The sequence below is a fragment of the Notamacropus eugenii genome, chromosome 2 (assembly GCF_028372415.1).
Source record: "Notamacropus eugenii isolate mMacEug1 chromosome 2, mMacEug1.pri_v2, whole genome shotgun sequence".
Classification (NCBI taxonomy): Eukaryota; Metazoa; Chordata; class Mammalia; order Diprotodontia; family Macropodidae; genus Notamacropus; species Notamacropus eugenii.
The window spans coordinates 90,925,211-90,952,081 of NC_092873.1; the positions used below are offsets into that span (position 1 = coordinate 90,925,211).

The 26,871-nt window shown below is 40.1% G+C and overlaps 1 protein-coding gene across 1 annotated transcript in view; it reads right to left on the minus strand.

Moving 5' to 3' along the window:
• Positions 1-16,172: 16,172 nt before the first annotated feature.
• Positions 16,173-26,871, minus strand: part of NUDT3 (nudix hydrolase 3) — an 83,132-nt gene continuing 72,433 nt past the window's right edge. Inside the window, exon 5 of the mRNA XM_072641799.1 lies at positions 16,173-25,163. Within this exon, the coding sequence (XP_072497900.1) occupies positions 24,985-25,163 (179 nt within the window). The 3' untranslated portion in view covers positions 16,173-24,984. The remainder of the gene's footprint in view (positions 25,164-26,871) is intronic.

Consider the following 26,871-nt stretch of genomic DNA (forward strand, 5'->3'; position numbering starts at 1 on the left):
CCCTTTGTCCTCAACAGAAATAGGAAAATGTGAGGGAGGGACTGGTTTAGGAGAAAAAGTGAGGTACATTTTTTTGGACATATTAAGATTGATGTGCCACTGGGACATCCAGGTGTGAAGCTATCCAGTGGTGGGAATTCAGAAGACAGATTAGGGCTAGATTGTTATAGATTTGGGAGTCATTAAGGTAAAGATGACCACTGAATTCAAAGAAACAGATGAGATCATGAAAGAAAAGAATATAGAGAAGGGGAGAGAGCCCATGATAGACACCATGAGAAATACCTGCACCAAAGAAGAGATCTGGACGATGATAATTCTCCAGTCTGTTCATACACACAGGAGGGGAACAAGAATATCACAAAGCCTGAGGTGCGGGCTTACCTCGGAGGAGGCTGTGCTCAGTGGTGATGAAAAACTGCAGGGAGGTCATCAGATTGAGCAGCTTTGAGAGCAGTTTAAACAGAGATCAGGCTACAAGGGGTTAAGTGAATGGGAAGAGAGGAAATGAAGGCAAGGAATGCAGACTTTTTTTTTTCCTTAGGAGCTTGACAGGGGAAAGAAGAGCTATAGCTTGGGGGGGATGGTAGGTCCAGAGGAGGATTATTTAAGGACTGGGGTGAGCTGGGCATGTTTGTTAGCAGCAGAGATGGGAAGCAAGTAGGTAGGAGAGGAGAAAAGGAGGGGAAATGTTTGAAGAGGAAAGTTCTGAAAGAGAGAGAGAGACTTTCTGACCAAGGGTAAAAGTAGAACGATTCAACCTCTTTCTCAGAGCCTTGGCACTAAGAAAGGGGAGAATAGAGAAGAGAGGGACTTTATGGTGTGGAGTAAAGGAGAAGATGGAGTTCACAGTGGATGAACTTGATTTTGTGAGTAAAAGAAGTGGCAGAGGTCCCCTGCTAAGATCGAGGGAGGGAGATAGGAGGAGGAGGAGGAGGGGGCTTGAGAGAAAAGAAGGTTTAGAATAGTTGCTACAGGGAGCAGAGAAGAATGAAAAGAATGCCATACCTTGGGGACCAGTTAATATAATAGCATATATTTTACTGGACCCAGTCCTGTTGCTTGACCTTTGAAAATTTTAATTTTTCAAATTATGAACTTGAAAAATATCAACCAGCATAAACATTTTTTTAAAAAATCAATTTTTTAAAAATTTGAGTTCCAGATTCTCTGTCTTTCCCACCCACTGAGAGGCAAGCAACATGATATTAATTATACATGTGAAGTCATGCAAAACTTATTTCCACATTAGACATGTTGCAAAAAATAAACACAGGAAAGAGCAAGGAAAATAAAGTGAAAAAAGTAAAGCATGAACATTTCAATATACAAAGAACAGAAGAAGAGGACTTCATAAGGAACTATGAACTTTTATTACATAGTTTGTTTTTATGTATATATTGAATTTAATGACAGTTATAAAACTGTCCAACTGATCCAAGACAATTCCAAAAGACTCATAATGGAAAATGCTATCCATATCCAGAGAAGGAACTATGGAGTTTGAATGCAGATCGAAGCATGCTATTTTCACTTTTGTGTGTGTGTGTGTGTGTGGTTTTGGGGGGGGGGGGGGTTGATGGTGTTTCCCCTTTTGTTCTGTTTCTTCTTTCACAACTTGACTAATGTGGAAATATGTTTAACATGATTGCACATGTATAACCTATATCAGATTGCTTGCCATCTCAAGGATAGGGGAAGGAGAAAAGTTTGAAACTCAAAAATTTAAAAAGTGAATGTTCCAATTTGTCTTTACATGTAATTGGGGAAAATAAAATATTTAAAAAAATTTTTAAAAATATAAGAAAGAAAGCTAGCCTGTTAGCTCAGTGGTTAGTCTGGATAAGAGGCAATGATTGAGAAGGAACTCACAGTCCCTTAAAGGGAATGGCTCTTCATCTCTTCAGAAAGAAATTTCTCTCTCCTTTCCATCAACCATGGCACTCTGCATTGGAGCTCCTCACCAAATAGGAGTCATCACATCCATTAGCAAGATGGTCTGGGGGACACCCAGTTCAAGAATCCTAGACACAGTGGAGATCCATCCAGAAAGGTTTAGAGACACATAATCTCTATTTGGGACATAGACACAAAGATGGGTAGCATTCCTGGTGAGAAGTATCTTCAGGAAGCATGACCTCTGGCAGAAGAGAAGAGAACTGGCTAGCAATGTATTCAATAAGGAACTAACCTTGAAACCAAGAACTAACCAGGAACCCCATCAACCAACTGACCCTGTGGACCCTGTAGAGATGCTGGGAGAGCAGCATGAGGACTCTATGAGAAGGGAAAAGGCATCTATATGAGTCCTAGGCATAAGTTGGCCTGGCCATATATGCTTCTCACATTTGTACCTCATTATTGGAGTATTGTGTGTGTGTGTGTGCGGATGCATTGTGTGTGTGTGTGTGTGTGTGTGTGTGTGTGTGTGTGTGTGCTCACTGATGGGGCCTCATGAGTTATAACAACACCTAACATTTATCTAACACTTACCATGTGCCAGACACTGTGAAAAGAGTTTTACAACTATTATATCATTTGATCCTCACAACAACTCTATGGGGTAGGTGCTACTATCCCCATTTTACAGATGAGCAAACTGAGGCAAACAGAGGTTAAGTGATTTGTCCAGTGGCATACAGCTAGTAAATGTCTAAGAGCCTGGATTGCAACTCAGATTTTCCTGACTCTAGGCCCAGTGACCTATCCACTGAGTCATCTAGTCGCCCAATAGTTTTGGAATGTCCAAACCCACAGACTCACCTCCAGCCTGGGAACAATAATGATCACGGCTAATACTAAGAGCACTTTAAGGTTTGCAAATACACATATTATCTTTCCTCTATGGGGAGCTGATGTAGAGGGGGTGCTACATATTTGTTAGGACTGTTCCTTGATAGGTTTTGCATGATAGAAATAATACTTCTTATGGAATCAGGAGACTTGGATTTGATTCCCACTTTCAACATTCATTACCTGTGTGGTTTTAGCCTCACTTTCCTCATTTGTAAGATGAAGGAGTTGGAATAGACAGCCTCAGAGGTCCCTCCCAGTTCTACATCCATGACAATGCTATGTGGTTCTCGATCAGTTATCAAGAGGCATAAAACAGGGAGATATACATTTAACACAAAGGTGTTGCCAGTATCTTGTTGTAGAATGGCCTGAGAAAAGTTCAACTTAAAGGAATCCTATAGATTGTGAAGCCTGATGGTTTTTTTTGTGTGGATGGCATTGTGCCAATTACATCAAGCCCAAGGATACCGATGATAAGAAAGGCAGATTGAGTGGTCATAGAGCAATCTACTTTTCCCGGAGCTGTCAGGATAATCTTCCTTATGAATATGATACTCAACAACTTTCAAAGCCCAAACAGCCATGCCCACCCACAGCCATTGTTGAAGGGACAAATAATTGTGGAAAAGTGGCCCGTCTTCCTCATCACCACCAGCTGCTGACCAACTGCCAGAAGATAGGCAGAGAGACATTGAGCCACAGGACAGACCCACCAGTCCTGGTTCCAGCCCAGCCCCTGCATCTATCATCTGGCAAAGGGGTTAGCCATCTCCACCAACTGTCAACTGGTTGCCATCAGCAGCACAGGCTGGCCAGTCTCGCTGAAGCAGCAGGGCATCCTGAAGAAGGGACACCAGGCAAGTCAGACCACCTTGGCCATTATCTCCCCTCAGAACCCTGAACCCAAGAGCCCTGGGAATGGCAATGCACCCATCCTGAGAAACAGTCCCTGAGGAGATGCAAGCTGGTAACTATTCCTGCAGACGACACAGCCACAGCTACTGAAGACCTCTGAGAGAAAGTTCTTGTCACCAAAGTCCTTGTCACTGTCAAATGATTCAACCTCAGAAATTAGTATGACCTTATCAGTGGAAATGACTTGAAAGGGGAGATGCCCCATCTGCTTTAGTGCTGTCCCCTAAGGACTGTGTGATTTTTTTTTTGAGGCAACAGGAGTTGTGACTTGTCTAGGGTCACACAGTCAGTAAGTATCTGAGGATGGATTTGAACTCAACTCTTCCTGCCTCTAGGACCGGTTCACTATCTACTGTGCCACCTAACTGCCCCTGTGATGTTTCCATTTGATTTTGCAGCTGAAATCTCGCATATGTATTTTCTTCCCCATTAAAATGTGAGCCCCTTCAGATTGGCTAACATGACAAAATAGGAATATGATAAATGTTGGAGATATGGGAAAATTGGAACACTAATTCATTGTTGGTGGAGCTGTGAGCTGATTCATCCATTCTGAAGAGCAATTTGGAACTATGCCCAAAGGGCTACAAAAATATGCATACCCTTTGACCTAGCAATATCACTTCTAGGACTGTATCTCAAAGAGATCATAAAAATGGGAAAGGGTCCCACACGTACAAAAATATTTATAGCAGCTCTCTTTGTGGTGGCCAAGAATTGGAAATCAAGGGGATGCCCATCAATTGGGGAATGGCTGAACAAGTTGTGGTATATGAATGTAATGGAATACTATTGTGCTACAAGAAATGAGCAGATCGACTTCAGAAAAACCTGGAAAGATTTATATGAACTGATGCTGAGTGAAATGAGCAGAACCAGGAGAACATTATACACAGTAATAGCCTGTGTGTGTTAAAATGTATGAGGACTGATTTTGATAGACTTAGACCTTCACAGCAATGCAAGGACCTAAAACAATTCCAAAAGACTCATGATGGAAAATGCCATCCCAATCCAGAGAAAGAACTATGGAGTTTGAATGCTGAGCAAAGCAGACTATTTTCTTTTTTGTTCTGTTTTGGTTTTTCTTTCTCATGATTTCTCCCATTCATTAGAATTCTTCTATACAACATGACTAATGTGAAAATATGTTTAACAGGGATGTGTATGTAGAGTCTGTGTTGGCTTGCAACCTGTCTTGGGAGGGAAGTGGGAAGGAAGGGGAGAAAATTTAAAACTTTTGGAAGTGAACATTCAAAATAAAAATAAATTAACAAAAAAAATATGAGCCCCTTGACAGCAGAAACTGTTTTCTATTTATATCCTAGGTAGGGTGCTTTGCTTATAGTAATCATTTAGTAAACGCTTCATTCATTCATTTTTTCATTCAATTGCCTACCAGATCAATAGACTTCTGAACTTGTCCTTTGAGTTCCTCCATAGACCAGTCAGTGCTAAGATACAAAGAAAGTTTAAAAAGGAGACATCTAATGAGGGAGACAGCAGGCAAACAGCTATGTACATAGAAGATATACTCGGAGTCAATGGAACATAGTTTCAGAAGGAAGGTGCTCGCTGTTTTCCCCGGATCATGCTGCCTTCTAGCTGTAGTCATACTCCTTTCTCGCTCTCTGTCCCAATGTAGGCCAGTCCACACAGGTAGTTCAAGGACACATTTGTACTTGAGTGGTGTGAGGGAATTTCAGGACACAGTTTGTATCCTGTTGAGGTAAGTCACATGTTCCTCCACCTCCTGTTATTCATTCTCTTGGCTCAGGTTAGAAACTGTAAATAATCCCTTCCAGGAGCTTCCTGTGGTCACCTTTCAGAGGGGCCCTGAAGCTTGGCTCCTCCTGCCTAGTCCACCTGAGCTGTATTATGACCTTTAACTTTCTACTTTAAGGAGAGTCAGGTCCTTTCCTGTTCCCAGTTACACCCTTTCTACCAGCCACTGGCCAAACATGTGATATATTTTCTGTCTCTCTCAGCAACTTAGGGGATATCTGTTCTCCTGGCACATAGTAGATGCTCAACAAATATTTTTTGGTGAGTGATTGGTGCAGTGTTGTAGTCTAAAAAAACCACTGATTTTTCAGGTCTCATCTTCCCAGTCCAAGGAATTCTCTAGGGCCATGGCCATACCCACTCTTTCTTGACCATTACCTCCTCCCCTGCTTCCCTGCCCCAGCTCTGAAACTCTAGCTGCTTGTTGCCTCCATGCCTATGGCCTCATAGGTGGGAAATCAATCCATCACACTTGCCTGAGTGGCACCCAATCCTTTTCTGTAAATCACTCAAACTTTCCTGAAGGAGGGACCCAGGATTCCTTGCCAGAGCTTGGTGCAAGACTGTGCCTAGTCCTAGGGCCAGCTTCTTGCAAAATGATCCCTGACACTTTCCTCCTGTTATGGCCCAAAGCCATCTTACCCAAGGCTCTTTAGCAATATGCCATATTGCATGTGTCTGATCTGCCCTTTCTCTGTCCTGTTTCGGAGGTATTGGTTCCAGCCTTGGTAGTGGACAAGGGTTCGGGTGGTTTGGTCTGAGGATAGAGGTGACAGTCCTGGCCCCTGTGAGAGGGGTCTGTAGGCTGCCCCAGTAACCTTCCCTTCCTGCTTCTGGTTCCCTTGGGCATCTTCAGTTAAGTCACATGGCCCTTCCTAGAATGAGCCAAATAAAAAGACCTGTGGCTTCCAGCACTATTTGGCTCATTTAATTTTTCTTTGAAGCCTAGCAAAGAATCCCAGCACTTTGGAGCACAAATAGAAATACTGACAAAGAAGGACGACCAGATTTAGAGTTGTCAGGGACCACAGAATCTAGTGCAACCTCTCCTTTTTGCAGATGGTGCCCAAAGTCATAGGATCATCAATTTAAAGCCAGACACAGCACCTCAAAGGCAGTCAAAACCAAACCCTTCATTTCACAGATGAGGAGTGAGGCCCAGATAAATTAAATAACTTGTTCAGGGTCACACAGCTAATAATTAACAGGGCCAGGATGAAAACCTAGATCTGATAACAACCCTGAGGTTGTATGTGTTTTGGAGACAGAGAAGGCAAAACCTCTTTCCTCTTTATAACACCATTTATGTTCCTGTTCTCTGTCCAGAAGCTCTCGTTTTCTTTTCCCTTCTTATAGTCATTCAATGTGCCTGGAAAGTCACAGGGAAGAAGGGTATGGGAGGGGGTGCATTTTTCTGAGTTACATCCTCAACTCTGTCTCTACCCTCTTGGTCAATATCATCATCATCGTTTACTCATTACTACTCATAATAAGCTCACTTTCATATCACCCTTTAAGGCTCCCAAAGCACTTTTGTCCCCACACTCCTCTGAGGCAGATTACCTCTTGTGTTGAAGCATTCATGATCTCATCTATGGACATTCTCTCCCACCATGAAGGTCATAGCCCTTTCAATGCCTTCTTCTCCCATGCAACAGTTATCTAGGTCCTTCTATAAAACTTCTAGCCAGAATCTACCCAGCATGCTAGAGAGGTCTTCCTATGGGTTGTGGGACATTTCACATTCACGTGACTAGCCCACCTCACTTCCTGCGTCTACATTTTCATGTCCCATCTTCTGTATGAGTCATGCTGGTAATTTTAGGCTGTGTGGTGTATCATCCCCACCAGGGGTTCCTCCATTTCCCTTCTAACTTCTTGATGTTCTTATTTTTTTCAAAGGCTGTGGCAGTCCTCAGGTGGAAAGGTCAATCAGCCAATATGCATTTATTCAGCTCCTACTAGGTGCCAGGCACTATGCTAAGTACTGGGGATTCAAAGAAAGGGAAAAAAGCTTACTGTCTCACCACCCCCACCCCCATCCCCAGACAATGAATCAACAAATAGGTAAGACAAGTTATAAGGATAAACAGGAAACAGGAAAAGTTCTGTATCAGGAAACAACTCAGCATCACTGAAAGCACTGCAGTTTTCCAAATATTATCTGATTCCTTTTCTTCTTACTCTGTTACTTGTTCAGCTCAGGAGAAAATACAATGAGAATATTCTAGACAAAAATGGGAGAAAAGGAGGACCTGAGTTCAAATTTGGCCTCAGACCAGAAACTGTGTGATCCTGTGCAAGTCACCTAGTCCAAACTGCCTCACCAAAATGAGTGAGAGAGAGAGAGAGAGAGGGAGAGGGAGAGGGACAGGGAGAGAGGAAGAGAGAAGGAGAGAGAGGGAGAGAATAGAGAATGTGTCCTGGGAGACTTAGATAATACTTACCTGAATCTTGATTGGGTAATAAATTTGTATTGAATAAACTTTTGTTTTTTTTAATTTGAAAAAAAATTTTTAATTAAAATATTTTTCCAGTTAACAAACATTTATTTTCTCCACCACCTACTCTGCTCCTCACCCCCCACAAAAATAAAATAAAATAAACCCTTTCAACAAAATACACAGTAAAGCAAAAAAAAAAAAATCCCATATTGACCATGTCCCCAAAATATGTCTCATAGTGCATATCTGGTCCATTCTTTCTATACCAGGAGGCAGGTAACATTTATGAAATGTATATAGCACTTGAAGGTTTTGCAAAGCGTTTTACAAATATTCTCTCATTTTATCTTCACAGGAACTCGAGAGGTAGGTGTTATTATTGTCATCATCAACTTGTAGATGAAGAAACTTGAGATTAAGGAAGGTTATGATAACTTGCCTAGGCCATGAAAATGAGTTGGATGAGGCTGGATTTCTTGACTCTTAACCCAGTGATCCATCTCCAGTTGCCTTGTTGTATTGATCAGAGTTCTTTCAAAGTTGTTGGTTTTTACAGTGCTGTTCTAGCATAAATTCTTCTCTTGGTCCTTTTCCCTCTGGTCTGCAGTTGTTTGTACAAATCTTCCCATGTTTCTCAGAAACCATTCCCTTTGTCATTTCTTACGTAGCATGACACAATTCTATTATGTTCATATAATTGTTCAATTATTCCCGATTGTTAGACGTCCCTTAGTTTCCAGTTCTTTGCTACAACAAAAAGAACTGCTATAAATATTTTTGTACTGCTATAAATGTTTTTGTACATAGGGCATCTTTTCCTCTTTCTTTCATCTCCTTGAGATGGCCTAGTAGTGATGGATGCCTTTGGGCCAAAAGGTATGCACAGTTCAAGACTTTTGGGGCATAGTTCCAAATTGCTTTTAAGAGCAGTTGTATCAATTCATAGATCCACCAATAACATGTTAAATTTGTTTTCCCATGGCCACTCCAACATTTGTCATTTTATTCATTTGTCAGATTTGCCAATTTGATGAGCATGAGAGGCTTTAATTTGCATTTCTCTAATTATTAGTGATTTGGGGCATTTTTTATATGGCTATACATAGTTTGTGTTTCTTTCCCTGAAAACTGAGACACTAGAGCCTGTAAGTAAGGGAGCTTACTTATATCATCCATCAGTGCTGCATTGAGAAGGGAGCTGACTGGGGAAGAATGTTTGTAGTTATTCTTTTAAGTGTGAGACTATTCTTAGACCATGGTGAAGAGGGGAGGGTGTGACCCAGTTTAGTTTTTCCCCTAGCTTTTCAGTAAATATCTTTGGTAAAAGCTAATTAAGTAGTGGGATGCTAATCACTAATAGAGATGATATTGAGGAGATTAACTGGTACTGGATATTTAAAATTGAGAGGAACACACATAGGGATTGGAGCTTGAGCAGAGAGCATTAGAAAGACATTCCCCAAATCCCTCAAGGGACAACTCTAGAAATCCTGAGGAGTTGATGTAGCTAGCCAGCACTCTGGAGACTGGATGCAACAGTGACAATGGGAATTGGGATAAGGATTACTAGAATCTTACAATGGGCTAAACTTATAAAAAAGTTTATATGACAGAATAAGGCAAAATATAAGCTCTTCCAACTATATATCTCCAGTGCATATGTAGGGAGATGAGATTTTGTTGATGACAGGAATGTGTAACAAAGGCAGGAACAGGGATGGGGCTTGGGGGATGAGTTGTTGGTGAGTTGGGGGAAACTTAGGGCAGAGGTCATCAGCCCCACCTGGCCTTTTTTGTCCTTGATGTGCATGGCAAGCAGGGCATTATGGGAGGTGAAAAGAACCAATCCTTTATAGTTATAGTAAATGAAGTCTTCAGACTGTGTGAGCATGACGATAGGCAGGATCTGTTAGGTGGAGGAAGGAGTGCTCCTTCCCACTCTAAGGGGAACCCACAGCAGGGAAAGAATAAACAAGGACACAACCACTTATGGAATCAGAGACCTTGAGGGTCTTGATAATGATGGAGAACCAGAAGAGCAGTTACAGTGGTGATGAGACTGGGAGAGGGACTCAAAGGAAAAGCTGTATGTATTTTGTATATTTCGAATTGCTTACATGTCTACTCTACTAGAACATCAGCAAGAGCAGGGACTCTTTTTGCCTTTCATTTGGTGTCCAGTGCATGAGATTTAGTTATTTTTTTCTTTTGCTCATTAAAGAGGCCATTCCCTGACTACTTTTTATTTTTAATGTTCTACAATCACTACCATAAAACTTAGATTTTTCCCCTCTACCTACTCCCTACCACCCCCATCCCTCCCCAAGACAGTATAGGATCTACAAATACTTTCCTACTGAATGTGTTTTCACTATAGTCATGCTGTGTAGATGAACTAAAATAAATGGAAGAAATTACATAACAAATCAAACATAATACACACACACACACACACACACACACACACACACACACACACACACACACATGATCTGCTACATTCTGCGAATGAATTCCATAGTTCTTTCTCTGAGTGTGGAAGGCATTTTGCCTTAGAAGACCATTGGGAATTTTTTTTAAGTTCTTGCGTTATTACGAAGTTCCAAGTCTACCAGAAAAAACTCTCGCACACTGTGGTCGTTGCTGTGCACAAAGTTCTCCTGGTTCTTCTCCTTTCACTCAGCATCAGGTCATATAAGTCCTTCCAGGCCTCTCTGAAGTCTTCTTGTTCATCTTCTTATGGCACAATAGTACTCCATTACATTCATATACCATAATTTATTCAGCCATTCCCCAATCGATGGGCATCCCCTTGACTTCCAGTTTTTGGCCACTACAAAGAGAGCTGCTATAAATATTTTTGTACATGTGGGACCCTTTCACATTTTTATGATCTCTTGGGGATACAGTCCTAGAAGTGATATTGCTGGGTCAAAGGGTATGCACATCTTTGTAGCCCTTTGGGCATAGTTCCAAATTGCTCTCCAGAATGGTTGGATGAGCTCACAGCTTCACCAACAATAAATTAGTGTTCCAACTCTCCCACATCCTCTCCAACATTTATCATTTTCCTGTTCTGTCATGTTTGCCAATCTAATAGGTGTGATGTGGTACCTCAGAGTTGTTTTGATTTGCATCTCTCTAATCAAGTGATGTAGAGCATTTTTTCATATGATTATAGATATCTTTAATTTCTTCATCTGAAATTGCCTGTTCATATCCTTTGACCATTTGTCAATTGGGGAATAACTTGTATTGTTGTACATTTGACTCAATTCTCTATATGTTCTAGAAATGAGGCCTTTATCCCCGAGATTAGCTGTAAAAATTCTTTCCCAATTTACTAGTGACTACTTCTTAATGAGGCATATTCACTGAATGGGGGTTACATCCCTGTGAGTACCTGAAAAGGCCTTAGCCTAAAAGGCCAAAGTCTCCCATTGCTTCCTGGGCCATCTCCAGTCGTCCTGATGAATATCTGGTCACTGGATCCAGATGGCTCAGGAGGAGAAAGTGAGGCTGGTGACCTGCACAGCCCTCCCTCACTCAAAACAAAGTCAAGTACAAGTCATGTCATCATTTCTCTGATGGCATGGTCTTCGAAAATGAAGGATGAACACACAAGTGCATGAGATGCAAATGCTAAATGTTTGTCAATCATCTGATCCTATGTCTCTTGTCAGTCTCATAGACAAATTCCTAGAAAAACAGCTGTTGTTGTCTCCATTTCCTTTCAATCTCACTTTTCAACTAATTCTGCTCGATTGAAATGGCTCCTTCCAGATTTACCAGTTATCTCTTGTCATATTTGATAGGCTTCTCTTAATCCTCATCCTTCTTGACCTTTCAGTCACATTTTAAACTGTTAACCACCCTCTGCTGAATTTCTGGGCTTTTACAACATTAATCTCTCTTGGCTCTCCTCCTATCTGCCAGAACACCCTCAGCTTCCATGGGTTAATTTATTCCCAAGTAACTGCAGTATCTCTCCTGAATCATGCATCTCCTTATCGGACATTTAAAACTGGACATCCTATCACAATTTCAAAAGCATGTTTAAAACAAAACTCGTTATCTTTTTCTGTCACCCTTCCCCCAAGCTATTCTTTCTAAACTTTCCTATTTTTGTCATCACTCTTCTGGTCACTTAAGTTTGAAACCTCAGAGTCATTTTCTACTCTTCCTCAATCTACATATTTAGTCATTTGAGAAATCTTGTTTCTATCTCATCATCTCATGGATCCATCCCCTTCTCTTCACTTATAGGAATATTACCTTAGTTTGGTTCTTCCCAAACTGTTGCAATAGCCTTTAAATTTCTTTTTTTTTTTTTTTAGTAAATTAGTTTTTATTGCTATTTTCTGTTTTTTAGTATCCCACATATCTACCCTCTTGCTCCTCCCAGAGTCATCTCCTATGGTACATAGTACTTTTTAGAGGAAAAAAATATTCATCACAACTGATGAATACATTGAAAAAGTCTGAAAACAGTGTAACACCATATAGGGGTGTCTTCTCACACACAACTCTTCATTGGAGTCTTGTTTGATCTTTATAATTTTGTTGCATTTACTTTTGAGCTTTTGGTGTTTAGTTGTTCTTTCCATTTCCATTGTTGTAGTTGATGTGTATAGTTTTCTTGGCTCTGCTTCACTTTGCATCAGTTCATTTAGGTTTTCCCATGCTTCTCTGGCATGCATCATTTCTATAAGCACAGTAATATTCCATTATATTCATATATCACAGTTTAACCATCTCTCAGTTGATGAGCATTTACTTTGTTTTCAGTTCTTAGATATCACAAAAAGTGCTGCTGGAAATATTTTGGAGTATGTAGAACCTTTATTTCTTATTGATGGCTTCCTTGGAAGTATTAGCCCCGTAATGGAGTCTCTGCTTCAAAGGATATAGACATTTTAGTCACTTTATTTGCATAATTATTGGCAGACTGCTTTCCAAAGTGCATTACCATTTCAAAGATCCACTAACAACGTGTGCCTACTTTTCCACAACCCTTCCAGTAATGACTATTGCCATTTCTGGGTCATTTTTGCCAGTTTGCAGGGTGGAAATAGCCTCTTCATTGGGTATACTTGTCTCAAGTCTCAATGCTCTCCAATCCTCCCACCCTTCACATAGCTGCCAAAGTGATTTTCTAGAAACATGTCTGACATCATCCCCTCATTCATACCCTGGTGGCTCCCTATTACCCCTGTGGTCCACTACAAACTCCTGTTTGCCACCTCAAGCCAAATGCTGGCTCCAAACTCCCCTTTGGGGCTTCTATTACTCTCCCTCAGGTAATCCTCAGTACAGCCAAGCTGGCTCTTTTACTGTTTTTCACACTACTTGCCTTTTCTCCTTTGATACTTTTGTACAGGCTGTCCCCTATGTCTAAGAATGTATTATCTCCAAATTAACTCTTAGAATTCCTAGGATTCTCCAAAGCACAGTTCAAAAGCCATCCCTTGTATAATGCTTTTTCTTTGTTCCTCTAACTGCCTCGTCTTCCCCTAAAAATGACCTATTTATTTTGTATCTGCTTACATGTGCATGACCCTCCTAATAGAATGGAAGCTTCCAAGTGGATAAAGATTTACGTTTTTCTCTTTTGTAGCTCCAGAGCTTAACACAGTGCCTGGTATATGGTAGGAACTTAATAAATGCTTGCTGATATAACTTCTAGAATTGTATCCCAAAGAGATCATAAAAATCAGAAAAGGTCCCACTTGTACAAAAAGATATTTATAGCAGCTCTCTATGTGATGGCTAAGAACTGGAAATTGAGGAGATGCCCATTAATTGGGGAATGGCAAGTTGTGGTACATGAATGTAATGGAATACTAATGTGCTATAAGAAATAATGAACAGGAAGACTTCAGAGAGGCCTGGAAGGACTTATATGAACAAATGCTGAGTGAAATGAGCAGAACCAGTAGAACATTGTACACAGTAACAGCCACAGTGTGCGAGGACTGTTTCTGGTAGACCTAGCCCTTCACAGCAATGCAGGGATCTAAAACATTCCCAAAGGTATCTTGAGGCAAAACGCCATCCACATCCAGAGAAAGAACTATGGAATTGGAATGCAGAATGAAGCAGAATATTTTCCCGTGTTATGTTTTGTTTTATGTCATGGTTTCTCCCATTCATTTTAATTCTTCTATGCAACATGACTAATGGGAAAACGTGTTTAATAAGAATGTATGTGTAGAACCCATATAAGCGACTGCATGCCATCTTGGGGAGGGAAAGGGGAGAAAATCTAAGACTTATGTAAGTGATTGTAGAAAACTGAAACCAAATAAATAATTAAAAAAATAAATTTAAAAGGCTATACAAATGAAAAAAAATGCTTGCTGATGGATCAGTTGGACCTGATCTCAGTTACTGCTACAGTAACTGTGAATTCAGCTAAGTCACAGGGGTAGGGAACCTGTGGCCTCCAAGCCCTCTACTTCCTCAAGTGAGGCCTTTGACTGAATCCAAACTTCACAGAACACATCCTCAAGGTGGCCTTGAGGCCAAAGATTCGCCAGCCCTGGTACTCTAAGCAGTACTCATGCTACTCTTGGAATGGTTTTCCTTTGCTAATCACATCATCATTTTCCCGTTTACTGCCTTAAAATCTTTGTCACCTTCATTCTAATACCAGATCTCACCACTGTCCTTATTCTTTCTTCAATTTTCATGGCGCCTGACCTTTCTCCATCTCTACTAGTACCCTAATTCCCTTGCCCCCACAAGCCTGAAATCACAGAACTTAAGAGCTGGAAGGATACTTAACTGGCCATTGAGTCCAACTCGCCCCCCCCCCCCCCATGTAAGAATCCCACCACCTCAAGTATCTAGCCTCCACTTGAGAAACCTGAGAAGAAACCCACCATCTCTTCAGTCTTTTGGTTAACTTCACCCTCCCCCCATTTCCTCTCCACCCCCAGCATCCCATTCCCAATATCAAACCTAAGTCTGCCTCTTAGCACCTTCAACTCACGGCTCTCATTTGTCCTCGGGGGCCAAAGTGAACAAGTCTAATTCTTCTCCAATGTGTTTGCCTTTTAGCTACTACCATCATGTATTTTCAGGCTAGATAACTCCTTCAACCAGTTTTCATGTTATACACTTTTCTTCACTCTGGTTTGTCTTCCTCTGGAATTTCTCAATGTCTTTTGTAAAGTGTGATGCCCAGAACTTCCTCGAAGATGTCACTAAACAGTAGGTATGTAACATTAACTCAGTTTGGGGCTAATCTATTGTCTTCAGTGGGAGGCAGACAGATGAGAGGGAAGGAGCTCTGATCATGAAACCACTAGAAGGGGAGGGAGGTCTGAACAGCCAAGAGAATATGAGGGCACTGGAAACTCTGATGGTGAGAAAATAATATCAAAAGCACCAAACCTATCTTCTGCCAACTTGACTTCTTTGCCCAATGTCTAATTATTAGTCTGGGAGGGCCAGAACTTAACAGGACTGCATGGAAGGAGTGAAGGGTCAGATCTGAATTTAGGTTCCATATCTACCATTACTTCGTTGTGCAAACCTGAGGTCAATTTTCCTGAGGGGAAAAAAATCTTAAGAGTTAGAAAGGTCCTTAGAGAAAAGTACTGAGTCTTCTGGCTGGACTTTCTTCTCCATCCTCTTTCCAAGAAAGTCATCTTGTTCATTGTTAAGATAAATCAACTTAAAGAACAGCTCTACGATGCCATGTCACATTCAAAAAACTTAATCATTTCTTACCATATTATCTAAATGCCTCTTCTTGATTAAGATGCAATGAAATCCATCCTAATGATCCAACTTTTATCTTCCACACCTTCTCAAGTACTCTGCTTTTCCTACTTTCTCACCAGTACCCCTTTTTGTTCATTTCCTTCTTTTGATAATTTGCCTTGCTTTCCTTCCATCTTCATCTATCTAAACATAACATCTTCTAAAACCCACCTTCATGAAACCACCCTTATCTATTCTAGACCTCATTCTCCTTCATTTTGAACTCTGGACTTAGTGTAACGTGGCCTCTCTTTTCAGTAGATCACACGACCTGACCAAACTAGTTGCCTACCAGCAACAAGGCCCTTTCCTGGTCTGAGTTGCTAAAAAGCAGAGTTTCCACCGTGGTACCTCCCCTTTTGCTGGTCCAACAGCTAAGGGACCACTCAAGAGAGACAAGAGCAGGAATAACTGTGAGGAAATGGAAAACTATTGGTAAGAAATAAGGACACCAAGCAGAAGTGTATGTGAAATACCAGTGTTTATTTGTTGGCACGAGATTACAACCTACAATTCTAATGCCTTTCCCTCACACAAAACTCAAGTTGAAGGAAACTGATTAACATATAAAGGAACTGAACACTCAGACATATTAGTATCAGGATTTTTAAAAAATGGGGATGGGAGATTTTTAGTGATGGCATCAAAGCTTTATCTAGACTATAGGTGGGAGGGATGGCTCTATTCTCTATTGCTGAGACTATGGAAGGAAAATTAACATGCCCACCTCCTTATCTTAAAAGGGAGAAAAGGGGTGTGTGTGTGTGTGTGTGTGTGTGTGTGTGTGTGTGTGTGTGTGTGTACATACATACTGTTCACAGCTTGAAACTGGCCTTCATGATCTTTCTTATTCAGTCCCATTTCTCTACACATTGAATTGAACCGAAGTCTTGCCAGCAAAGGACAAGCCTAGGACAAGGGAGAAAGGGCAGGGAGAAGAGGAATAAGCCTGAAAAAAAAGTGAAAAAAAAAAAAGCGCAAAACTTGCAATTCCTTCCACATCCAGGTTTCAGAATTGTTCCCATTCCAAGAGATTAAACCAACTTCCTTAGAAGCTGTTAAAATGCCACAAGTGGAGGACAAGAAGTCAAGAGAAATGGACCCCCAGAAAGCTCACTTCTTGTTATGAAGATTATTTTGGGGAAGTATGAACGGGGAACAATGGGAGGAAAAGGAAGAGTTTAAACCACAACATTCCAATCACCAGAATCAGTAATAAAAGGTGTGAGGCGTAGGGAATACAACCCTTCAGCCTCTGAAGGGGCCTGCAGGTGTTCATCTGCTTGCACAGTTCAAGGAGCTCTCCCTTAGGATCACTTGTTTAATGTTCCTCTTTTAGAGGTAACAGACTATAAATTTTAAGCTGTTCTTTTCACAGATGCAAGACACACAACCCTGGCAAAGAGGTATTTCCACTCTGGCCCTGAGGATGGTAGGACATGACCCAAGACCACAAGTGGGACACCCCTCTCCCCTCCAAATGTGTCACAGGCAAAGCAAAACAAAAAGATAATATGCCAACACTTGTTTTTTTCTGGCCTGAAATGAATAACAAAGTCTTAAGATATTGGCCGAGGAGGGGTGGGGGGGAGGGGCCAGAACAGAGGTTTTTACCAGCTTCAACATCTTTTGAAGGGCTGGTTTCCGGATGAGGAAACCCTGGGTTCTGAGACTCAGTTTTGAAATCATTACTTAATTTTGGGTGTTTCTCGTACAACAGTGCCCCTTTGCTAAACACGGTGTATAGGAAGAGAATGGATTATGGAAGGGTTGAGGTTTTTTTGCCCTGTTTTGGGGAAAAAAAATAACAGATACATTTTGCTTCTTTGCCTCAACCTCACATCTCCTGGAAACCTTTGTTCATATTCTTCTAAGAAGTAAACGTGGCGTTTATATCGGGCCATTTCACCCTTGAGGAAATGCTGCTATGGAGGAAAACGGGACTGGTATTTCCAGATTCATTTTAAAAAAAAAAGTTATAATGCAAGTGATAATTTGTATCATCTATAGTGACATCTACTCCACAGACACCTGTTTGGAGAGACCACACATTACCAGTACATCACATGCAGCTTCACTTCTGGCTTTCAATACTTCATGCTTATCCTTTACAAAAGGCCATTAGTAGTGACAGACAACATGCTTGAAATAAAGGGCTGGCTGGCAATTGCAAGACACAAAGTTATTAATTTGTTGCCACTTTTGCAGCTATGACACACATGAATATGTGAGAGATTCTTGCTTAACACACACTTTTGTTTTAAAATAGTTCCCAACATCCTCAAATACTCAGTCACTTCCTCAAACAAAAGACACATAGCTAGTGTATCTTTTAAAAACATATTAGCTGTGATAGCTTTAGGAGTTCAACCCACCAGCTTGAAAAGCCTACAAATACTCCCAGTTTAGAGAAACCAAACTTTTAACAGGCAAAACTCCCAGAAATTAGGCCCATCAAATATACATTCGAGGGTCCAGAACTTTTGACTACAAAGCAGCTGTGAAATTTTCAGACCATATAAAATGGACCCTATATCCTTACAAAACTACATTCAAATCCTTTCCATTTCAAACGACCTTCAAGCCTATCTCTACTAATAAATGATACAACCTCATGCAGTTACTATATTCTACTGGGGCTGAAATTAATCATTTGTATTAAATACAGTGTAGCATAACACATTTACATGTATTCTGAAGATTTTAAACTCCACAGACCAAGATGACATGGCTTTTTCTACAAATGGAGCAAGAGAAGCAAGCTCTCATGTTCAATAAAGTCTGAATACTTCAGATCAGAGAGGAATCTTGATAAAACCCTTTGTACAAAAGGGACTCCACTTCAAATATGGAACAGGCAAAAAAGTCGGATTCTCTCACCCAAGTGACAGCTGCTCATCCCTTCTCTGTCCTTGTTATTCACATACTGGCTCAGGGAGAACACTGGCTTCTTGCCCACTGACAAGATAACTTCCTCTCAATTTTCATTTTCCTCAGGGTTTTGGAAGCACAGATCTAACTCCTGCTTTAAGCCTCTGCTCTTTGCTAAGGATCTTTTGATTCAATATTAGTTCCTATATTAACTTGTATATTACAGATTTTCTAGTCCTTAAAGACTTAAATTGCTGTCCCCATCCCAAAACATCTCCAACTGCTTGTCCCCCACCCCAATCACTCACATTAACAAAAGCTTTTGTGAGTATACTTAATACTGTATATTCTTGGACACACAAGATACAAAGAACAATTAGCTTTATATTTTTGAACAGAAAGTAACAGAAACTTAGCAATGACAATACAGTTAAAAGAGCTCTTTTGAAGGATACCAAGTTGGCCAGGACTACATCGACCCCCATCAATTCCTTCTGTGAAAAAAAATCTTCAGTACTCTGCCTGTTAGGCAAACATTTTCAATTAAGGCAAAGTTGCTCCAAGCACACTTTGCTCATGAAGATTCTCACTGGGATCATTTCTAGTGTGAATTTAAGGGCAATATCATTACATAAATCAGTATCACCATATCCTCAATTCCAGGAGTAACAGAGAGTTCAGAAAACTGTATGATTTGAGGTCCCAGTACTTGTTTTCTTTAAAGAAAATTCCAGAAGCTTTCATAGAGACTCAAGTATCCTTCCTTCCTGGCCCAGTTCTTCATAATTCTGCTTAAATTGTTGCCAGGAACACACCTGGCAAATAAACGATCCTTTGAGTACATGTTAAACCATTAAGCTGTGATAAGTATTCTTGGCTCTAGGTGCATATACAGAGATTATGATCAGACCTACTTGGGTAGAATTCAATACCTAGATAAACGCTTAGCTGCACCCAAGTATTGTTCTGAAGATAATAAACGTCACGGCTAATGTCTATCCACACTCAGCACGTCAGTAGTGCGGCTCATCTTTCTGCTCCCCAACCTAAGGTTTTGTTGTGTTTTTTTAATTGATAGCTTTCTCTCTGCATTTTATGTGATTAGCATATTAAGAGGGTTATTTGAAAAGTTAGCAAAATGAAATTATATCTACCTTACTCTTTTGTATTTAAAGCTAATTAAAACATTCAATTGAAAATGAATCAGAGAAAAAAAATTAAACATCTGATCACTGATAGACAGTAGCCAGGTGACTTATGGTATCTTTTTTTAAAATAAAAATTCTTTTTAGCAGAATCCCCTCCGTATCAGTCAATTAGTGGATTTCTGAGTTAGGATTTTTCTGTCTGTCTCTCCACCCTGCCCCACACAAATAATTCCATCTTTTAGAAATCCTAATCAAAGCAATGCTATCAATGGTAGCCCCCAATTTAAAACTAAATGGTTTTATGAAACAAAGGTTGAGCTTCCAATGAAATGGCCCTAAAGCTACTACATACGTTTTTAAAAATTTTTTTAAAAGTAGAATGGGGTGAATTAATGTTGTGCATTTGGTCCTTCTCAATGGGAAAAGCATGATTTTGCTAGATAAGGAAAGTCCAAATTCTCAACTCCAGGGAGGTTCTGGGCCAAAGAAAATGGTGAAAAATTGTCAAAAAATTGAATACATTTGTCCAAAAATCAAGAACTCACTGAAAGGCCAATTGGACAGAATTAAAGGCAGTCAGTCTCCAGTAGGAAATGATGAGATTTCTGATTCCACTAACTGAACCTGAATAGAACCAAGCTAGCAACAGTTTTGTTTTTATTTCTCTTATCTATTTAGAGTATACACATGCACCACACTCAACATTCTCTCATTTTCTTTCTTTTTTCCCCTCAATCCCAGTGCATCCTCCCATTTTTGGTGACATCAGAGAAAGGGCATCCAGAAAAAGGTAAGATATTCAGAGGCTTCTCTGGATTCTAATTTCAAGGTCAGAACACTAGCTGCCAAACAAGAACCAAAACTTTCTTTAGACTTCTTCCCTATTCCCACACATTGAAAGAAGTCAGAGTCTGGCACATATATATTATGAAGCTCAGTCCATGGGCTTGCTGCCCGTCTTGAGAGTACTACAGCCCAGTTTCGGGAGATTTTCCCTTCCACAATTTCCAAACCTCACAATGCTTCTCTGGGGCAGGCCTGATCTCCGTGTGGTTTACATTAACAGAATGTCAATGTGGTCAGGCAATGTGACAAAACTGTGAGCTGCAAGCAGTCTCTTGCCTTTTTCAGAGATTAAAAAAAGAGGAGGAGGGGTGAAGATGGGGGTGGAAGTGAGGAGGAAGAGACACACACCAAAAAACTTGAATTCTGTACCTTCAAAAAAGAAAAAAAACAAACCACTTCATAGCTAGGTTCCCCAAATATAGCTGCTTGAGCTAATCATTCTGTATTCCAGCTTATTTTCTTGATGCAGGTTATTTTCTGAAATGCACATGGAGCCCAAACCAAAGGACATTACTGATTATACCACATTTCTATGTTTTCAACCTTCTCCCCCCACAAACATACATGCACACCACAGAAAAACTGTGATGCTATGGAGCTTACTACACAGTCTATTGCACAGACTAAGTATACTCTCAGCCCAAGCTTCAAGAACACTAGAGAAGTACTAAACACCACAGTGCTAGATAAGGAGCACATTATGGTTGTGAAATCTTTATTAACTGAAAAAAGTAAACATGGCTCAGAATAAACTGATTTAAAGGAAAAGGAAGTGGGGAAAAATTTATTCAGACCTCCACAGAGGCATCAACGTATTAAAAGGAAATTATCAATTATTCAGTACAAAAAGCAAAATACACACAAAGGTGTAAAAGGTGCCTATTGATGGACCTCTGTTTAAGAAGGTAAATAGAAACCTTGAGCAATGACCCTACCCAGAGGTTGGAGAGCAGAGGAAGAAAGTCTTCATTACGTAACTTCCCCTCTTCCCCCCTTCCTTATAAACCACGAAGACTAAGATATTCTTTTCCTCTGAGTAAAAGGTTCTAGCATGGGCTACTAACCAACTTCTAACATCAAAAGAGAAAACATTTCTTCACTACAGAGGAATTTGACTGTAGAAACAGGATTGCAAAGCTCCTGCAACACACTCAAGCACTTTATATTCATGTTACTTCCACTGAGGTGTTTTCTAGCCTAGATTTGGAGTTGAGAAGGAAGGCCATAGGGAGCACAATTCTGTTGCTGGGCTGTGCAGCACATGTGAGGTGACCTTGGAAAAAGTGCAGAGCTAGGTGTAACCTTAGAAAAACTGACGTGTCTCAAGTTTATGCTGTTTCTCCCTTTGATCCATTTCAGTTATCCCTGACTTCACAGGGCCACAGTGACTGAATCTTCTGTACAACAAGAGTACTGGCATCTGACTTTGGAAAGGTAAATTCAATGACTGCACTTTCATGGTAGGTTTATCACACACACAAACACATTTCTCTTCTTTGTCTCCAAGAAAGGTGGGATAGTCCTACTAGAACCTAACAAATGAAGTCTCAGACCCAATCAGAAGCTTTACCAAATGTCTGGAATCTTTACAAACCTTTAAAGGGAAAAAGGGAACATAAATTTAAAAAAAATTTTAAAAGAAAAAACAGAACTAACCATTTTTTTTACTCTTTTCTAGAGAGTATTCACTCAGTAGACACAAGGTACATGGCTCCCAAAATATGAGCAAAACCAAGAGGGTATGTTCTTAAATATTATGTGGATGGTTTGTGTATATGTATGCACTTTTTTGTTTGTTTTCTTCGGGGAAATGAAGCTGTAGAAGTTCAAAGTCAACGGATCCATCTATGAAATCAATCCACCTATTCTATCACAAGAGATCTCTAATACATACTAAAAAGGATAAGAATGGAATTTGTGATACAGAAAGGAAAAAACAAAACCTACATTCACTGCATGTGAACAATAATGCACTAATTTTAACTATGGGTACTGGACAAAGCTTCCATTTTTTAGTTAAGAGTCTATCAACAAGACCCTTTGGCTAAGGGCATTAATAGCATTGATTCATGCTACATTAAAATACTTCCTTGCAACCAATTTTCCTGACTCAAACAAAAAAGCCATCAGCAATCATTTACAATATTCTGCACTTACATTTTGAATTTGACAGACTAGTAACAACATTTTCAAAACGTTGTTAAACATGCGTTTTAAAAAAAGGTCTGCATACTGGTGATATCAAAACTTCAGTGGCTCTTTCAGGAGTACCAGCTATTTCTCTGCACAGCATTTTCAAAACAGCAAATCTATAAAGCAAAAACAGAATTGATCTGGAAGGTAGTAGTAGATGGCTATGTTCTTGGAATGCCACTTAGGCCCTGAATGATTCAATCTGATTCTGTGTTTCTTGGCTTTTTGGGCAGTGCTTTAAAGTAGGGGGTGGGCTTCTTAAAAAGAGATGGTACAATCATTTCTAAATGGCCACATAGAGAATCCAGTCCAACATTCAGAAACGAAGTGTAATGGTCTATTTCAAACCAATGGAAATCCTGAACCACGGATATAAAATAGCTGTATTAGTATGGGAATACTATATTCTGACAAAAATGTTAGCACTGCCTTTTGGCCCTGCAGTTCAAAGCTTTGCTTTGCACTGATTTTCCTGTTTGAAAGCTGCTAAAATCGGCTACCTCCTTTTCCGCAGTCAGACACTAAATTGATACGTTTGTTCCTCTTTTAATAGGAGGGAAGAAAAACCCTTTTTTGAAAGTCTAAGTATTTATTAGAATTATTAAATAAAAGAGTACTGCAGATTTAATTTCACATCTTGGCTATGTCTTGACAAAGGAGATGCTGCTAAGAACCTAGCAACAACCTCCTGTCCCAAGCCAGGGATTAACTAATGCCCTGCCCTTGCCCATCCCCCCAACTCACAACCATTTCCTTTTTATTTCCCAACTAAACAACACAGTTGGCAAATAAAGACAGTATGAAACATCAATAAACCAACAAAAGAGTTTAAAGTGTGCCAATACGTTATGTAGCTATTCTAATAAATGATTAAGAGTCCCCTACACTATTACTTCTGGGCAGAAGTTGTACCTTTCATATCCACACAGCAGAAGACAATATTTTGAGCATGCTCCACGGTAAAATTGTAAGTGCTGCTACACCACAAACACGATAGTGAGCACATGAATTTTCCCCTCATATGCTTGTTTTTGGGGACACAATATGGTTGCCCGAGCACAGAAGAGGAAGAACATGTGCAGCTATACTGAGGGGAGGTCAGATGCATTAGCACAAATACAATATCCAGTTCAGCACGATAAGGCATATGGACAAAAAGAGAGATCATCAACTACAAACAGGGCTACGGAAAGAACTTCAAACTGGCAGGATAAAATTGGTGTTGGCTATTCCAGTTCTTTATAGATTTTAATCCCAAGGGCTCCAGTTCAAATCCCCATTGTTATCAGAGCAGGCTGAGATTCAATTCTATCACTCTTTTACTGGATCTAGACTGGGGCTACTTGCTCCTCCTGCCTGGGTAATAAAAAGAAGTAAAGTGTTCTTCCTGCTTTCTTCTGACAGTCACAACACCAACTTAGATGACAGAAGGTCATGAGCACCAGGGGCAGTCTGAAGATTGTCCAACTCTTTCCTTACCCAGGTTGTCGTAGCAAATGATCAAGGGTGGGAAAGCTGAAGAATGAATGGGGAAACTGGCCTAGGACCGTCAAAAAATATATATAAGATTAACCCTACTAGGCAGGTTACTTAAGAAACTTTCTTCTCCTCCTCTGAAGCACTCCAAGTGAAAGAAACTCTGCAAAAGTAGACTCTTAAACATGTCCTTCTACAATCATTTATTTACATATTATATGTCAATATATAATGTGTATATAAATGCATCATGCACTGAACGTGACCAACCTGCAGGTCTGAACAGCACATTAAAGGACAGATTCCTGGAAGAGATGGTCTTGCATTAGTAACTTTTAGTTTAAAAAAGAGGAAAATGTCTGGCCAGGATGGGAATTGGACAGAAAGGAACGCTTCAGAATACAGAGCAGAGGAGAAGCTGCCCGTTTCTCTTCAGAGGGTAAAGGTGGTGCTAAGGGAAAGGACACATCATGCACAAAATATATTTTACAAAATACATACCCATCCCACCCTTAGCCCCCAAAAGAGGATTTTTTAGAAAAAGAAAAAGAAAAAAAGCTCCACTTAATACCAAACAGTAACATTATCAAAGAACACTTCCTCTGTTTCAGGCTGCTGCCCATGCCTTGTTTGAAAGAGGAGGCATGTGAAGAGAGGGGAAAAAGAGAATCGGAGAGGGAAGGAGATCCAGATTTCAGTCTATTTTCCAATTTCTGTTTTTCTTGGGAGGATGTCTTCAGTCATCTAATGTCTGGCACTGAGCTCTGACTGGTAACCGAGTATGTAGTGCCCATAACCACGGTGCCGTTATTTGCCAGGCAGCCTTGCCTCAAGGTTTCAAAGTAGGAGGCCTGCACGGGTTTGTGATGCTGCAGCACTTTTATGGCATCTTCTATTTTGAACCAATCCCTTTTCCTTCCTGTTGGGGGGTAGAAAGAGTGATAGGAGTGTTATGGAAGCAAGGAAAAGCTCTTTATCCTACAGCTAGTCTACAGAGGAAGAGTTTAGCATTGAAGCATTCTGCCAGGAGAAGAGACCCCATAGATGACCTGTTTCTCCCTGTCACTATCAAACAAAAAGTAAAAAGGCTGCCAACAAATTTCTTTTAATTTAATTCAAATAAAGAGATATCTGTTTTCTTTAAGATATAACAATTATAATAAAAAATAAAACAGAGGGGAAAAGAAAAATAAGGAAAAAGCAAAATAAACCAAACCAACAAAAAAATTTTAACTTCATACGCTGGGAAATGACATAAAAAACAAAAGTTACCAATAAAAATAATTTTTAAAAACAATTATTTTAATATTATAATACAAAGATAGTATTATTAATTCAAGCCATAAGTAAAACTAATGGCACTGTGATATTAGGCTCATGAAGAATACTCATATCACATTTTGAGACTCTACATACCCTGTTGCCATACAGGGCAACAAAAACTTGTATGAAGTGATGCTGAACAAAAGGAGTCAAACTGGTAGAGCCATTGGTATCACAGTGTTGTAAAGAGAAACCACGAGTCCTGGGAACAGCATATGTATGATATGTATGATACAGCATATGTATCTGGAGAGGTGAGGGACTCAGGTACTGAATGAGACATGGTTTTTGGGTTTTATCTGGACATGGACAATGTGGGAATTTGTTTTGCCTGCCTAGGCATATTTATTGACAGAAGTTTGTTGTTGTTGTTGTTTTTTAAATTAGATGTATGGCAGGAGTGAGAGAAAATAGATTTTTGTTCACTGAAAAAAAATGATGAAGTATAGCAACACTCACATTTTACCCATACATGTGTTCCTATTATTCGTTCTGAGAAGTAGTATGGCACTGTGGACAGAGAGTGGGCCTTGACTCAGGAAGTCCTGGGTTTAAGTCCCATTTCTGTAAGGCAATGGCTCATGACCCCAGTCAATTAATTGCTCGAGTGCCCCAGCTAACTCTCCAGACCCTAAATTTCAGAAAAAATGCTGACTTGGTTTGGTAAAAGAGGTTTTCTCACCCCAGAATTCTTTATATCAGAGAAATCACAAGTCCAATCCTATTTCTATTCCACCACAACTCTAGTGCATTATTTGGCCGTCTTCTGGGCATAGCGAACAGTTTGGCAGTATTTTTGGCAGATGGATCACCTATAGTGAAATTACACAAATATGATCTAAAACAGAAAAGCTGGCAATGCTTTTCTGATGGCACTTCCATGTAAATATATGTCTGTCTCCAGAGATATTAAGTGAATAACTCTGTTAATTGCTCACCCATAAGAATTCTGACTTTGTAAAAAGAACTTACAATATCAGTTTATGATCAAATGGCTCTTTTGGAGACAGCCTGCTCCACAACAAAGGCTAGAATGGATAAAACAATGAAGTCACTTGAGTATGACTATTAAGTAACGCTTCAATACAGAGCTCTGGATTTGGAGCAGTGAGAAGAATGGTACTCAAGTCCTGATTGTGGTACCTACTACTTAAGGGATGACCTTGGCCAAGGCACTTAACCTTTGGAGGCCTCAAGTTTCTTCGCTTCCAAAACGAGAAGAGGAGACTAGATGGCCTCTGGAGTCCCTTCCAACACTAGATAATAACCTCATGATTCTTAGAGGGCTACAACAAACACTCCCT